General features: G+C 46.0%; 1 protein-coding gene across 50 annotated transcripts; it reads right to left on the bottom strand.

Moving 5' to 3' along the window:
• Positions 1 to 127: 127 nt before the first annotated feature.
• CBY1 (chibby 1, beta catenin antagonist) lies at positions 128 to 16,891 on the bottom strand. Of its 50 annotated transcripts, none has more exons than XR_014082118.1 (9): positions 16,791 to 16,891; positions 16,277 to 16,420; positions 13,834 to 13,949; positions 12,020 to 12,098; positions 10,949 to 11,033; positions 9,719 to 9,824; positions 9,513 to 9,631; positions 8,122 to 8,275; positions 7,613 to 7,778 (listed from the first exon to the last, which is right to left on the bottom strand). XR_014082118.1 is itself a non-coding variant. In XM_081590138.1 (9 exons), the coding sequence occupies exons 6-9, from the start codon at positions 11,024 to 11,026 to the stop codon at positions 8,195 to 8,197; spliced, it is 384 nt and encodes a 127-aa protein (XP_081446264.1). In that variant the 5' UTR covers positions 11,027 to 11,033; positions 12,020 to 12,098; positions 13,834 to 13,949; positions 14,744 to 14,846; positions 16,044 to 16,420; positions 16,791 to 16,891; the 3' UTR covers positions 7,613 to 8,194. The 50 variants fall into 50 exon arrangements, 39 of the variants coding, with proteins under 39 accessions (XP_081446264.1, XP_081446273.1, XP_081446277.1 ...); XR_014082121.1 differs by lacking the exon at positions 12,020 to 12,098 and adding an exon at positions 8,421 to 8,506; XM_081590138.1 differs by adding an exon at positions 14,744 to 14,846 and having other exon boundaries at positions 7,613 to 8,275; positions 16,044 to 16,420.
• Positions 16,892 to 17,179: the final 288 nt, after the last annotated feature.

Genomic DNA, 17,179 nt, shown 5'->3' with positions numbered 1-17,179 from the left:
CTGTTCAGTGGACTTAGGGTGAGCCCGGAAATCTGCATTTTATTAATAACAGGCCTCCCAGATATCACACTTAGGCCAACACTAATCCAATTTCATTTCCCTGAGGGCTGTATTTGGTAGGAGTAAATTAGAGAGCTGGAGATTTATTGGTCTTCTGGGAAAACGTGAAGTTAACAATCTCAATGTATTAACACAAAGGCGAGTTAACACTCAAGTACCAGACATCTTTGTGTGTGCGAATGCGGGTGTGTGGGGATGCTCATTTAATCCTCACATCAACCCACTGAGGTGCTATTACCCCCATTGTAGAAATGAGATCGAGGCACAGCACAGGGCTGCTGCAAGTATTCCTGAAGGATGGACTTCTAGAAGTGAGTTTCCTGGACAAAAAGTTGTTCAGTCACTCAGCCGTGTCTGACTCTTTGGGACCCCATGAACTGCAGCATTCCAGGCGTCCCTGTCCATCACCAACTCCTGGAGCTTGCTCAAACTCATGTCCATCGAGTTGGTGATGCTCTCATCTCATCCTCTGTCGTCTCCTCACCATCTCATTCTCTCCTCCCGCCTTGGATCTTTCCCAGTATTAGGGTCTTTTCCAGTGAGTCAGTTCTTCGCATCAGGTGGCCAAAGTATTGGAGCTTTAGCTTCAGTCCTTCCAATGAATAACCAGGGTTGATTTCTTTTATGATGGATTGGTTGGATCTCCTTGCAGTCCAAGGGACTCTCAAGAGTCTTCTCCAGCACCACAGTTCAAAAGCATCAATTCTTCGGCGCTCAGTCTTTTTAATCATCCAGCTCTCACATCCATACATGACTACAGGAAAAAACAGAAAATATCATGGCATCCAGCCAAAAAGTGTGAACACTGAAAATTTTGCTAGGTATCAGGTAGTTGCCCTCAGAATTACAGTATCATATAGTTTCACAATAGTAAATGGAAATTTACTATTCTCTTTTACTATTCTACTTTCACAATAGTAAATGAAAGTTTACTATTTACTTTTCTCCAAATTTTAATTTTTTATCTATATAATGAAGAAAATGCATATATAGAAAATGAAAATGCTTCTTTTTATAATGTGCCCAACAAGTTATTAAAATAAGGGTAATTTGATATACCTCTTTAGCCAACTGACTAGAACCATAGGCTCTCAGAACTGGACAGTCCCATTCCTTATCTGATACTTGACTTTGTCTTGTTCTTTCATATTGGGGGGGGTTGGGGTGGGAAGGGACAGGGACTCAAGAGATATACCTAACCTTTGAGTTATGCAGAAATTAAGGTCCCCACACAGGAGGATTGTAACCTCAGGCTGAACACAAGATTCCTGGAGAACCGCCCTGTTACCTCACCACCAACCAATCAGGAGAAAGTCTGCACATGATGGAAGAAAAGGAAGACTCTGACCCCCTCCCCAAATGACTCCCTTTAAAAACTCTTATGATCAGCAGAATTTTGGAGTTGGCTTTTGGACATGAGCCTGCCTTCTCCCCAAGTTGCTGGCCTCTTGAATAAAGCCACCTTTCCATTCCAACCAAGCCTAGTCTCTGAATATCGGCTTTTAAGCAGTGAGCAGCTGAACCCGATGCTTCCTTGGTGGCTCAGGGGTAAAGAATCCACCTGTAATGCAGGAGGCTGAGGTTCGATTCCTGGGTCAGGAAGATGCCCTGAAGGAGGGCATAGAAACCCACACCAGTATTCTTGCCTGGAGAATCCCATGGACAGAGGAGCCTGGCGGTCTACAATCCATAGAGTCGCAGAGTCAGACCTGACTGAAGCAACTGAGCATGTACGCAGCTGAACCTGAGCTAGCTCTACAGAAATGAAAGGTCAGCTTAAGAGCCCAATGCCAATGGCATCTAGTGGTGAAGAACCCACCTGCCAATGCAGGTTAGGCATAAGAGACACCAGTTCAATCTCGGGGTGGGGAAGATCCCCTAGAGAAGGGAACGGCAATCCATTCCAGTATTCTTGCCTGGAGAATCCCATGGACAGAGGAGACTGGCGAGATACAGCCCATAGGGTCACACAGAATTGGACACAACTGAAGCGACTTAGCAGTAGCATCTGATTTCTTTTAGAGGTTCTTTCAAAAAAATGCTAGAAGACCAACACTCTTGAAGGGTTGAGAAGGTCATCTTGTGTGGAAACTACAGATATCATTGACTCTGATGAAATAAAATTCATACTATAGAAGATAAGACAAATTTAAACATAAAACCCTCCTTTGCCTGTTTGGGCCTCCTCCCTCCCCTTTAGCACTGTGACTCTGTTTTAACCAGACCTCCTTCTTGTTGTTGTTGCTCAGTTGCTAAGTCGTGTCTAACTCTGCATGTCCGGCCCCATGGGCTGCAGCACACTAGGCTTGTCCTCCACTCTCTCCCAGAGTTTGCTCAAATTCACGTCGATTGAGTCAGTGATGCTATCCAACCATCTCATCCTCTGTTGTCTCCTTCTCCTCCTGCCCAATCTTTCCCAGCATCAGGGTCTTTTCTAAGGAGTTGGCTTTTCACATCAGGTGGCCAAAGTATTGGAGCTTCAGCTTCAGCATCAGTCCTTGCAATGAATATTCAGGGTTGATTTCCTTTAGGACTGACAGGTTTGGGGCACCTCCTTGGGAGATAGATAAACTGCCTGGGGACCTCCTAGATATTCCTTCTTAATCTCATCAAGGGTCACAACTCTTTAGGAGATAGCCTTCCTTTTTAACAGTTAGAACTGGACATGGAACAACAGACTGGTTCCAAATAGGAAAAGGAGTACGTCAAGGCTGTATATTGTCACCCTGCTTATTTAACTTATATGCAGAGTACATCATGAGAAACACTGGGCTGGAAGAAACACAAGCTGGAATCAAGATTGCCAGGAGAAATATCAATAACCTCAGATATGCAGATGACACCACCCTTATGGCAGAAAGTGAAGAAGAACTAAAGAGCCTCTTGATGAAAGTGAAAGAGGAGAGTGAAAAAGTTGGCTTAAAGCTCAACGTTCAGAAAACTAAGATCATGGCATCTGGTCCCATCACTCCATGGGAAATAGATGGGGAAACAGTGGAAACAGTGTCAGACTTTATTTTTTTGGGCTCCAAAATCACTGCTGATGGTGATTGCAGCCATGAAATTAAAAGACGCTTACTCCTTGGAAGGAAGGTTATGGCCAACCTAGATAGCATATTTAAAAGCAGAGACATTACTTTGCCAACAAAAGTCCGTCTAGTCAAGGCTATGGTTTTTCCAGTGGTCATGTCTGGATGTGAGAGTTGGACGGTGAAGAAAGCTGAGCGCCGCAGAATTGATGCTTTTGAACTGTGGTGTTGGAGAAGACTCTTGAGAGTCCCTTGGACTGCAAGGAGATCCAATCAATCCATTCTAAAGGAGATCAATCCTGGGTGTTCATTGGAAGGACTGATGTTGAAGCTGAAACTCCAATACTTTGGCCACCTCATGCGAAGAGTTGACTCATTGGAAAAGACCCTAATGCTGGGTAGGATTGGGGGCAGGAGGAGAAGGGGATGACAGAGGATGAGATGGTTGGATGGCATCACTGCCTCGATGGACATGGGTTTGGGTAGACTCTGGGAACTGGTGACGGACAGGGAGGCCTGGTGTGCTGCAATTCATGGGGTTGCGAAGAGTCAGACACGACTGAGCGACTGAACTGAACTGAACTTCCTTTTAAAAAAATTTTTTTATTGTTTTATTTTTGGCTTCGAGCCACGTGGGATCTTAGTTCCCAGACCAGGGATCAAACCTGTACCCTCTGCAGTGGAAGAGCAAAGACTTAACCACTGGACCCCCAGGGAAGTCCAGATAACCTTCCTTCTTAATCTTGTAAAATGCCGTGGTGACCCATTGATCTGGATTGTGTAAACTGTCCATAATATGGGCTTTATGGGATTTCCCTAGTGGTCCAGTGGATACGACTCCGTGCTCCCAATGCAGGAAGCCAAGGTTTGATCCCTGGTGAGAGACCTAAGATCTCACATACCGCAACTACCGAATCGGAGTACCACAATGAAGACCCAGTGCAGCCAAAATAAATAAATATATAAAAATAAAATCTAAGCAAGCAAACAAAAAACCCCGATAATAGGGGACTTCCCAGGTGGTCCAGTGGTTAAGACTCCGTGCTTCCACTGCAGGGGGGGCACAGGTCCAATCCCTTGGATGGTGGTGATAGTTGTACAAAACGATGAATGTATTAATATTACTTAACTGTATGCTTTAAAACAGTTAAGGTGGTAATTTTTATGTTATGTGTTTTGCCACATAAAAATTTTTTAATTAAAAACAAAAAAATCAGAATAACAATGAAAATATTAGAGCTATCCTCCAAAAATCCCCCTAAAAGTGTCGGGGGTGGGGAAGGGCATCTTCTTCCCCCAACCTAAGAGTGAATTCAAGGAGGAGCTGCTGGGGAGGAAGGAGAGAAAGCATCAGTGACTGTCTTAAGGAGAAATGGCTCAGTGGCAGCAAAGGAGACACAGGAGAAGACTGAGGGCAGCCCAGAGCCTCCATCGAGGGGCAAGTTGCAAGTGCCATCAAGTGAGGGATGATGTCCCATGCTGGGTACAAGGGTGACTCTGCCATCTGGATGGAGCTGAGGTGTTCTAGAACCCCACCCCCAGCTCCTATATCCCCTATCCCTCAACTCCATAGTTCCACCTGTCCTGTCTCTCGTGTCAGAATGTGAAACTGGCAATGCGGTAGTTCCTAATTTGGTTTGGTTCAGTGTGGGGCATAGATTCCTTTGAGAATTTTACAAAAGCTCTAAGTACCCCCTCCCAAGAAACCATACACATCAGCCCATATCTGTACAATTATGCATATGGATCCCCTTATTAGGCCTCAAGCTGTTAATATGTATTTTTTTTTTTTTTTTTAGCATTTCTTTATTTTTGGCTGTGCTGGGTCTTCATTGCTGCTTGGGGGGCTTTCTCTAGTTATAGTGAGAGGGGGCTACTCTTTTGTTGAGGTGCACAGGCTTCCCATTGTGGTAGCTTCTCTTGTGTGGACCAGGCTCTAGAGGGCTGGCTTAGTTGCCATGAGGCACGTGGGATCTTCCCAGAACAGGGATTGAACCTGTGTCCCCTGCATTGGCAGGTGGATTCTTAACCACTGGACCACCAGGGAAACCCCTTCTCTGGTTTTTTGCTCTCTCTCCCTCACACCCACAGAACTTTCTATCTCAGCTCTTCAATAACAGTTCTTCCCTAATGACACTCAGCTCAGAAATTTACAAAACGGTTGCAGTGATGACAAATGATAGCAAACATTAAGTAGACAGCACTATTTACTTGGGTGCTCCCCAAAGTAGGAGGTTTGGTCAATAAAGCTTGGAGGAGGAAGAATTTTAGCCAGCATCTGATAGATGTATCTGACAAAAAGGTAAGATCTTGAAGGTATATAGCATTTTCTGTTTTTTGGCCACACTGCATGGCTTGAAGGTCTTAGATCCTTGACCAGGAATTGAACCCAGGCCCTCAGCAGTGAATGCACAGAGTCCTAAATGGAACTACCAGGGAACTCCCAAAGCACATAGCATTTCGTTGGGGGGCGGGGACCAAAAGGGTTTATGGTAGTGAGATGTGGCTGATCCGTTTTCCTGTTTCTCTTACAGATTTTCATTATCCTTGACTTACCCTTTGTGCCCAAAGATAATACAAACTGTACAGTCCAAATCTCATCTATAACAGTATTTAGGTAGGTGTAATGTGAACAATGAATACTGTTTAATCAAAGTGTGACATTACAGTACCGGAAAAATGGAGATGGAACAAGGTAGGGGCTAAGAGCTAGATCCTCATCTTCTTGACTTATCCTTGAGTCAGCTCACACAGCACATCCATCAGCAAACACTGGTGGGCTCCACCTTCAGTTCCAGCCTAGAATCTGAGCACTTCTCCTAAACTGCCACCTCTCTGGTCCCATCCTTGCCCCCTTCCATCTGTTCTCACACACAGGGAAGCCAGAGGGATTTTTCTTTTAATAAAAGTCAATCAGCGTTCTTCTGGTGAAACTCACCAATGCTTTGTTCCCCTCATCACCCTAAATACAAGCGCTTCCTCACTGCAGTGCTGTCCCACGCGGCTGAAGCCCCCTCAGAGGCCAGTGGTGGTGCAGCGGGGACCAGAACCCACATCGCTGGGACCACGAAACATGCCCCTCCTGATTTCAAAGCTTTCAGTCCTGGATCCTTCCCTTCTAGTTGGGTCACCTTGCTGGGTTTGTTTCTTCATCTAAAAGTAAGGGATGATGATAGCAAAGTTGAAAAATTTTCATGAGAATTAGAAACATAGCCCTTCTTTGGTTTATGTCCCAATAAACCTATCTCATCCTTCTCATCCTCTGCCACCTCCTTCTCCTTCTGCTTTCAGTCTTTCCTAGGATCAGGGTCTTTTCTACTGTCGGCTCTTCACATTAGGTAGCCAAAGTATTGGAGCTTCAGTTTCAGTTCTTCCAATGAATATCCATTTTGCTATCCTGGAAAACTATCATAAGTCAAAATACAGTTTACACTACATGCATATCACTTTTGTGCCATTCTAAAGTCAAAACAAAATGTTTTTAAAAATTAAAAAAATACATTGTACGCATTCTGTTATGTGACAGTAAGGGCTCTTTGTAAAAAATTTTTTTTTAATGTTTTTAAAAATAAAGTCAAAACACTGTAAGTTGAACCACCGTAAGACCATTGAACCACTGTCTACAGGTGTCTGGCATCCAGGGAGAACAGTACATGGTTGCTAAAGACACTGGTCGAGGAATAAGCAAACTCTCCCTTGCTCCTATTATTTGCACATGAAGACTTGCAGTCTCATCCAGTATCCTTCCTCCGTGTCTTCTAAGTTAAGTCTCTCCTGCACCAGGAAGGAAGATTATGGGCTGGGGCTTCTCTATCCATCCCACAGAGAGCTGGCCCTGAGGATGGACTACACGAGGCAGCCCCTCACCAGCTCCCCTTTCACTGTGGGCTGTGGACCACAGGCTCCCACACTTCCGCTGTCTGATCTCAGACCAGCTTTTGAAACCTCTGGAGTTTGGTTCCTTATCTGCCAACAGGCATGCAGACTGATATGCCCTGCTCCACAGGGCTGAGCTGAGGAGCAAAAGAGAGTCTAAGCAAGATCCAGAGCCCTGTCCCAGGCGGGTAATGGGCGTCCAGAAACAGCTGACCTCAGTAGCCATCCCGGCTCTAAAGCCTGGAGCTCCGTGTCCCTACCCCCAGTGCCTTCCCCCTGGACTTTGGAAACTGGACTCCCTTTTGCTGACTTTGGCTGGCTCCCTCCACCAGCCAGAGAAGTCCAGCTCCCTCTAAGGGTACAAACTCCCACTTGGGGAAGCCAGCCCTCTATCCCAACCACTCAGTCCCTGCCAGGTCCAAGTGAGTCCCAACACCCAGAAAGAAGAAGGTAGGGGATCTGGGCAGAGCGACCGTTTTGCTAAAGCTCAGCCTCTGCTGATGCCCAGAAAGCTGGAATGCTTCTCCTGCAATGGGGGCATCCCCCCACCACCTAGAGGATGGCGCATGCCAGGATTAGAACCCAGCCTGCATAACTCACTTCCTCGGGAACTGAGGCTTCTTTTTTTCAGTCACTTTAGCCGGAGAGAGATTAGATAACATCATTTAATTTTAAAAAGTAGGGTAGAGAGGAAAGTAGCACAAAAATATAGTGTTGCCGTGGAAGGCTGGTGCTGGCTGCCGAGATGCTGAAGCCAGAGGAGGTTGTGGATCTGGAGGAAATGAGTGTTCTTTAAAGGAGCGAGAGGATGGGCTGGAGGGCAGAGAACCAGGATAGTCTCTCATCTGGGAGCCCCCCCTACGACAAGAGGGTGCCACACCTCAAGCACCGACGTGAGGGGATGATGGGATGACCTCTGTCCCAGGAGAGTGAGCCTGGGCCATGGGCATTTAGGTGTTAAGTGACTGGAGAAAACCCAAAGGCTTCCATCACCCTAGACCTCCCTGGGGAGGTCGCCCCTGCCGTGAAGCACAGGATTGGCCTGGAATCTACTGCGATCACCTTCCTACCCCCAACCCAAGGGAGCCAGTGCCTTCTGGCCCCATTATATGATGCTCTCTCCCGGGACCTGATCCCTCCGTTTGGCTAAAAATACCCTCAGCCGCATCCCCGTCTTCTGATGGATGGGTTTCCCCCTGTTCTCCAAACAGATGTCTTTGGGGGGGTTTTCATTTTCTCCTCCTGCTGACGCTCTTCAGTTCATCCAGCTCTTTCTCCATTAAGTGGGATTCAGCAGTGGTCTCCGAGAGCTGGAAGAAGAGCAGCAAACCATTAGAGACAGGGACGTATCAGGGCCACGATTCAGGTTGGCAAGGCCAGCCCTGTGCGCTGGGAAAGGCCCCCTGGCATTTCTCTAATGCTGCTGGCACCTCCACGACGGGAACCCCTTTGTACCTGGGCAGAGAGTAACCTCCTGATGACCCAGGGCCTCAAGCGCTTGCGGAACATTCACCATCCATTCTCTCTTCATTTTTGATCACCTAGGATTGTGTGGCACTCACTGTGTTAAGGACACCAGGTTTCAGGGGATGAAAAGCTCAGATATTGGTGATTTCAAGGCTAAAGGACTAAGTTGCCTCTGAGTCGTGGCTCACATAAAAACGGTTGAAAAAGAACGCCACTCCCCTCATCAGGATCCCTCACTTGTCTCTGGAGGAGAGGGTGGAAGACGCTGCAGACAGGGTCGGAGAGCCACAGACTCCAGAGGTCGGCTGACTGTGAAACAGAAGAGCTGTACTTCCCGAGCCAGACGCCATTCCCAGAGCTTTACTTGTATTATTAACTCAGTAATGAGGTGGATCCTCTTTTCGGGCCCATTTTACTGCTGAAGACACTAAGCTTCTTCACACAGAGTAAAGTAACTTGTCTGAAGTCACACAGCCAGGGGCGAAGCTGGGTCAGGGCCCAGGCAGTTTAGCTACAGACACATGCTTTCAACCTCGACAGGGTGCTCTCCCGCCTCTTGGTGAACCTTCACATACACCTCTAGGTTCAACTGGCTGTTGGGTTTTAAAAGCCACAAGAAACCGATGCCAACAGGCAGTGTGGCCCTCAGCAGGTCTTCGCCAGACTCTGGCTAATGGCTGCTTGGTGCGGGTCCCTGCCTAGCCAGGAGCAGACTGTCCTTCACTCCTGAATGCCTTCCGACCACCATTCCTCCTTTTACCTTTCCTTAAATATCCCTTCCCGTGATGGACTCCTGACTGGACAGAATGAAGCTCACTCTCCCCTTTGCGGATGCCGGGCCTGGACAAGACTCCAATCTCTGTCCTTACCATGAGGCAACATCACCATGTCTATTGTCTTTCTCTCAGTTAGACTCTGAGTCCTGCAGGGTGGGGACTGTGTCTACCTTGGTTTCGGATCTTTGGATTCAGAGCAATGTGCCTGGGCAAGCTGGCACTCGACAGCGTGGGGTGGCTAAAATGACGCGCGGTGAAGCTGCCCAGGGAAAGCCAAGGCATTGACCCCTGCCGCCCTCCTCACCATGTCCAGCAGGATGTCCACCTTTAGCCGCAAGAGGTTGTTCTCTTCTTCCAGCTGCTGGTTCCGTCTCCGCAGGCGCTGAGCCTCCCTCCGGTCCACACCTCCACTAATCCCCGTCTCTGGCAGAAGGGCACAAACAGCGGTCACCAAGCGTGGGTTGCCTTCCACCATCTTGCTGGGGCAAAATGGCAGGAAATGCAGCCTACCTGCTATCCACTGGCCATTTTCAAACTTCAGGCTCTGCCCGGCCAGGTTCATGGTGGGGGTTCCGTAGTCAAGACCCAGTTCCACCTCCCGTGTTGACCGGTCCAACTGTGGGTGAGACATTCACGCCGGCATCAGGTGGCCAGAGTACCCAGGCTTGTGGTCCAGCACCTCTTCTGCTAGCTGTGAGATCCCCTGCATGCACTCAGTCGCATCAGACTCTTTGTGACCTCACCAACTGTAGCCTGCCAGGCTCCTCTGTCCATGGGATTTTCCTAGCAAATACTGGAGTGAGTTGCCATTTCCTCCTCCAGAGGATCTTCCCGACCCAGGGACAGAACCTGGGTCTCCTGAATTGGCAGGCAGGTTCTTTACCCCTGTGCCACGCAGGAATCCCTAACTGTGTAACCCCCAACAACTCATTTCTTTTTCTCTAATCATAACTCTGCACATTTAATAATTTTTTTTCAAATAAAGTCAGAAAATAGGTACCAAAAAACTTTTAAACTATAAAAGTACTGCTTTATATAACAGGTGTTTTCCAGAAAATCTATATATGCTGAAATTTGCAAACTGAATTATTTCATATCTATAGGGTACCTGGCAGTTTAAGAAGTCTCACTGTAAATTTTTCATCAAGTGAAAAATCCTTTTTAAATGTAAGCACGAGCCATCACTTGCTTCCTATAGAGCTACATGTGTCCTGGAAAAGGCATAAAATGCTAAGTCCCAGTTAGTGGTGGCAGCTGTTCTTTAATGTGTTTTTAATGTTTCTACAGCTCACTGAGCGCCCACCCTGGGCCAGGGCTGCTACTGGCTATACAGAAATGAATGCAAACCCTCCACTCTGGAGGAGCTCGGACACTGCCTTTGGAGCGGTGGCAAATCCTTTTGAACGTTTTTAATGTTGGCAAAACATCATCCTTTGAGAATGAATTTGTTCTCAGACATGACTAAAAAACTGATTCCTGGCCAAGTCTTGGGAATCAACTGAAGTCAAACTGGATAAGATCGTTTGGTCCCCCAAATCATAATGAGAATGACGGTCTTTTAAGGTTCTTGAACAGCTCTGATAGTAATTTCCAAATAGGAGTTAAGATATGTTTGCAGCAACAACAGTAATATGAATTAAAAGGATACCCTCCCACAAGGATGCCTCTGGAGGACCACACTTCCCTTAAGAGGCCAGGCTCGAGGCTCTATCCACATTGCACACTGCTACTGATACTCACATTATGCAGGTTGGAGAGAGAGGCCGACTTCCGAGGGGGCGTCTTCTTTGGACTAAACGTACTTCCAAAGAGAGGCATCTTCAGCCTGATGAAGGAAAGGTCAATGCTCCCTTCTCCCAGGGTCAGAAAAAGTCAAGGGGTACAAAGAGTTGGATCAGTGACCTTGTGCCCCTGTCCTGAAATCATGAAAACACACATTCTATCATGTAACCACTAACTATCCCGGTGACAGCTCCCCTGTGCTGAGTGCTCACTATGTACTAGGCAGCATGCCCAAACCTTGGCAACATCTCAGCCCTCACAACTGCCCTTGGTTCAGCTCCTCTTAGTATACCTATCTGACAGATGAGGTTTAGAAAGACTAAGGGCCTAAGTGGGAGCTGGTATTTGAACACAGGTCTATGTGACGAGTTTATGTTAACCACAGGCAGGTGCCTAACTGGCTGGTCTTAAAAGTTTTGTTACAAACTGGCATCACCAGATTTATAGTCTAGACCAAGACACTAGAAGGACTCTCAAGAGAGTCCTTTGGACAGCAAGGAGATCAAACCGGTCAATCCTAAAGGATATCAACCTAAATATTCATTGGAAGGACTGATGCTGAAGCTCCAATACTTTGGCCACCTGATGCAAAGAGCTGACTCATTGGAAAAAGACCCTGATGCTGGGAAAGATTGAGGGTGGGAGAAGGGAGTGACAGAGGATGAGATGGTTGGATGGCATCACTGACTCAATGGACCTGAGTTTGAGCAGACTCCAGGAGATAGTGAAGGACAGGGAAGCCTGGCGTGCTCTAGTTCATGGGGTCGCAAAGAGTTGGACACAACTGAGCGACTGAACAGCAACAAAAGGCATGAGATCCTTGCTCCTGGACACTGGTAAGACTCACACCTGGGGCAACAGCTTCTACATATACTTCATTTTAAAGAAATAAAAGCCTTTTCTGGGAACTTGTCTTTTTGCTTTCTTATTGGTTTCTTTTTGATTAAAGAAGTTCTTAATTTTAATGGGATCTGACTTATTAAATTTTTTTAATGATTAGTGGTTTTTATTTCAGAAATTTTTGCCTACCGTAAGGTCACGATATTTTCCCATGTTAACTTTTGGAAGTTTCCTTCTTTCAGCTTTCACATTTAAGACAGCCACTCATCTGCAATTAATTTTTGTATGTGGTGAGAGGCAGGGCCACAGTTCATTTCTTTCCCTGTATTGCATGTGTGTGATTCACTCAGTGGTGTCCGACTCTTTGCAGCCCCATAGACTATAGCCCACCAGGCTCCTCTGTCCATGGAATTCTTCAGGCAAGAATACTGGAGTGGGTTGCCATTCTCTTCTCCAGGGGACCTTCCCAACCCAGGGATCGAACCCTGGTCTCCTGCATTGAAGGCAGATTCTTTACCATATGAGCTACCAGGGAAGCCCAATTTTAATGTATAATACACAGATAGCTTAACAAGATTCCCTCTAAGAAACTGTAGAATGACGATAACAATAATGAAGCACAAATGAGCAAAAAGAAAGCAGCAAAGCTCTCACTGTTCCTACTCCCAGGGATAAAATCTTCCTTCACCACATTATGAGATAAAAATGGTAATGAGTTTATCATATCTAGCAAGAAATTGGCCAAAAAGAGAGGGAACTTCTCAAGACTACTTGAAACAAGGCTTTATATCAACTATTATTAAAAAATAACTCATAGTAGGTTTTCATTACAATTAGCAAGACATATTCAATAAGGACACAAAGAAAAAACTTTGTACTGTTTTCAGTGATGTATAAATTAATATCAGTAAAATTAATGATAAAAGTTTAGGAGCTTCTTTAGAAGCTTTACAATATAGATATACATATATGTATAGAAGTATATGTACATATGACTTACAAATAAATAAAATACGTAAGACATTTAGGGGTGTGTGCTCATGAGTTTTACTGGTGTGTGTTTGTGATTAAAAACACAGAGATAGAAAACAGACTTGTGGACATACTGGAGGAAGGAGATGGGACAAATTGAGAGAGTAGCATGGAAACATATGCATTACCATATATAAAAAAGATAACTAGTGGGAAGTTGCTATATAACACAGCTCAACCTGTCAGGAAGCATTTAACAGGAAGCTTCCTGTGTGCTATTTTCGGTCTTGCATAAATCCTCTGTTCCTTATCAGCTCCTGAATGCAGGTGTGAGAGGGGCCCAGCAAGCCGGCTCCTGGGAATAATAGGAATTTATGTATCTCCTTCGTATGGATAAGGTGAAAAGTAACCATTTACAACTCTCTTCCCTTCTGATATGGAAAGTAACTTTTACAACCCCCTCTCTCCAGAATGATTCTAGCCTCAGGCTTCCTGGATAAATTTGTAAGATTTTTGATCCCTATCTCTGCTAAAAAAGCTATCTTGTAAGACAGTACATATATGCCCACAATAGGTTGAATAAATGCCCTGTTCCATCAGAATTCGGACCCCGTGTCTTTCTTCATCTCTCTCTTTCTCTCCCCCCTTCAGGCTGCTTCCACGGAGCACAGGTGTCCACTGTTGACACTCTGTGCAAACCAGGAAATATCAGCCTCTTTTTTTCCTTCTTTCTTTCTTATCGTCGACTCTGTACCACCAGGTTCCGGTCCATTAAAGGACCCCAACATCAACCCAGTGCTCTGTGACAACCTGGAGGGTTGAGACGGGGTGAGGGGGTGGGAGGGACGTTCAAGAGAGAGGGGAACATATGTATACTTATGGCTGATTCATGGTGTTGTGCAGAAACCAATACAACATTGTAAAGCAATAGTCCTCCAATTAAAAAAAATTAAACCAAAAAACAGTGGTACACCCACAGCCTGAGAGATGGCATTTGGGCTGGGGCATAACACTTTAGGACTTGGACAAACCAGAATGCTTCCATCTTGATGGTGGGTGGGACAGCAGTGGGGACCGAGATGCTGAGGGTGTTTGAAGCTGTGTTACTATGTCATCCAAAACACCGTGGAAGGCCCTGGCATTGTTTCTGCAGGAGAAAAGAAAATGCAAGGAAGAGGGAAGACAGTTACTCTTATGTCCACAGGGGGCAGAACAGGAATGAAATAGGAATATCCAGGGAGAAAGATTTTAACCCAAAAAAGAAAAGGTCATAACAAAAACTAACTAACTAATATCACTTCTTGAGTATCCATGAGAGGTTGGACCCAATGCTGGGGACACTTCATATACTTCTTTTATGCCTTGCAGGAATCCCATAAGGTAATTTTCCTGTCCATATCAGAAATGAGAAGACTAGGGCTCGAAGAAGTTATCTAGTTTTCCCAAGGTTAATAGTCATGGTCAGTTGGCTAAACATGTATACCAAATTATCCTTGTATTAATAACTGGTGGAGTACATCATAAAAAGAAGCATTTTCATCCATCACGTTGGCAACATTTAAGAGATCAATAATAGCATGTTGGTGAAGGTATGGAGACAAAGATACTCGTGGTGGGAACATAAGATGCTATCACTTTTTCCATTAGGCAAAGCCTAGTAAAGTTTTTCAGGTGCATAGTTTTTGGCCAGCAAATCTACTTGTAAAAATTTATCCTCCAGAAAGAATTGGAAATGTTCACACAAATATTCTGTGGTTGGTAGCAGTAAAAAATAAGAAACAATGCAAAAGGTCTACCGATGGTTGGTATAGCCAAATACATTATGGCACATTATTATAAGGGAACACTAGATGGTCAGTAAATCAAAGAGACAGCCATACGTGTACTGACTTGAAAAGACATCCAACACACTCTATCATTAAGAAAGCAAGTGATAGGGACTTCCCTGGTGGTTTGGTGGTTAAGACAATACACTTCCAATTCAGGGGGCAGGAGTTCGATCCCTGATTGGCGAATTAAGATTCCATATGCTGCATGGGATGGCCTAAAAAAAAAAGCAAGCAAGCAAGCAACAGAACAATGTGTATATTATAATCCCACATGAGAAGACAAAAAGCAAAAAAAAACAGCAAAAAAAAAAGCAAGAATACAGGTCTCTAAATAAAAAAGATTTGGAAGGATAAACATCAAACTGCATGCAATGGTTAAATCTGGGAAAGGAAGGAGGATGGCTGAATTTGAGATTTTTTAATTTGCCATTTTTAAACAGATTTTTTTAATTTTAATTTTTTTGGCTGTGTCAGGATCTTTACTTCTCCAACCAGGGATGGAACCTGGGCCCCTGGCAGTGAGAGCAGGGAATCCTAACTCCTGTTCTGCCATCCTGATCCCTGAATTTGCCATTCTAAAGGTTAAAAAAAAACCCAAAACGGACAAATAGTGGCAATTTCATGTTATAATATAAAGTTATATTAAAGAAATATGTTTGTGGATTTAATGAATTATTACAATGATAATATATTCATGCATAACTTATGAAAACAAACCAAACTAATGTACAAAAAAAAAACACTTAAAAAGCAGTCCCTGCCCCTCCAAGCACCTGGAGACATCTGAAGAAGGAAAAATAAGCCAAGCTGTTCATGCAAAGTCCACAGTGGTGCTAAGAACACTAAGACTGAGCATAGCACCTGGCCACAACAGGCCAAGTTCTAGGCCCAGTTCTGCCTCTCAGTTGCCTGCTAAACCTTGGCCAAGCTACTTTAGTCTTCCAGGTTTTAACTTATAACTTATTACTGACTGAGTGGACTTTTGCAGAATCTAATTCCTATGGCCGGCGATTTGTTATGTAAGTAAATACATCTCTGGTCAATAACGTTCAGGAAACAAAACCTCTCTGGTAAATAATGTGTTCACAAGGGCACTTCACCCATAACCTCACTAATTCTCATAACGCTTAAGCCAACACCCATCATCAATATATTACAGACATGGAAAAGGAAGAGTCTGGACTAACTTTTAAGTCAGATCCACTCATCCACAAACAACTCTGGCTGAGATCCTGAGATTCTGGAACATGAGTGTGGACCAAGAGGTACCAGCTCTACCACTGGCCCCAGGCAGCCCTCTTTCCAGTGAAACTCCCCGGAGAGAGAGGGCTCAGCACAAAGGAAGCTAATGGAGAGCATCTGGGTTCCAACTTTCACTCTGCTGTTCACCCCCAGTGGGCCCCTGCACTTACTTCTCTGGGCCCCAGGCTTCTTTATTTACAATCAGGGCCTCCCTGCTAGCTCAGTTGGTAAAGAATCCGCCGGCAACGCAGGAGACCCCGGTTGGATCCCTGGGTTGGGAAGATCCACTGGAGAAGGGATAGGCTACCCACTCCAGTATTCCGGCCTGGCGGAAGAAGATCAAGTAGTTTTTTTCCCATCTACAGATCAGAAAACCGAGGCTTAGAGGAGTTGAGCAACGTGCCTCCAGTCACGCCGTGGGAACTGGGCGGTGGAACTGGGCTTCAAATAAGGTCTACGCCTCTGCGCTGATGATCATAATCACTTCTTCACTGTGCAATGCTTTACCGTTTGCAATGGGCCATAAAATACAGTATCTTCTTTTACTCTAACAAGAAAGTGAGAGAGAAGTCTCTAGCTTTCACTGGAATCTCAAAGACTTCAGAGCCAAGCAAGTACGTGCCACGCACGTTCATGGCCACCACTGAGGGCTGTTAACTAACCGCAGCGAGCGTTCCTTCGCGCGCTCTCGTTAATCACCTTCATCGCTGACCTACGAGGGGAATTACCACCCCAATTTACAAAGGAGGAATCACACTACGATAAATGCAGTGCACGGCCTGCAGAGAACCCGGCCCCCGCCCCCTGCTCCGCGCCCTCCGGTCGCTCCAGCTGCCGGGAGGCCCTAGGTCCCCTGGGGAACGCCGGTGTCCCACCCTTTCTCAGACCCTCGGACGATCCCGGGCTCAGAGACGTACCTGACGTGCCCCAAAGTCGGGGGTTCCAAGCAAACCCCCGACCACCCGCCTGGCACCCACCAGAGGCCCAGTCAACCGCGGCCAGAGCGAGAGCGGGTGTCGCCCGGCCGCCACGCGCATGCGCGGGAGCAGCCCCGCCGGGTTCTACCACCGAGAGATCTGGGGGTACCCGGCGCCGCGCGGTCCCCATCGCGAGCCTACGCGAAGCGCCAGAAACTCTTGAGGACGGCTCCTGACATACTTTACTAAGTATGTCCACAGAGGTAGTGTCTTCTGGAGTCACTTGGGCTATAGGCAAGGTCGAGAAACGACACTCACTCTCCCCGCAAACCCCTTGGTCTGGTCTCTCCCCCGCCTACGGGGACCGTCGCCATGGTAACGGCGTGTCA

This window comes from Giraffa tippelskirchi, chromosome 4, assembly GCF_054371585.1.
Source record: "Giraffa tippelskirchi isolate mGirTip1 chromosome 4, T2T-mGirTip1v1.2.pri, whole genome shotgun sequence".
NCBI lineage: Eukaryota > Metazoa > Chordata > Mammalia > Artiodactyla > Giraffidae > Giraffa > Giraffa tippelskirchi.
The sequence above is the reverse complement of the archived record's forward strand: the minus strand, read 5'-3'. Positions and strand labels throughout refer to the sequence as shown.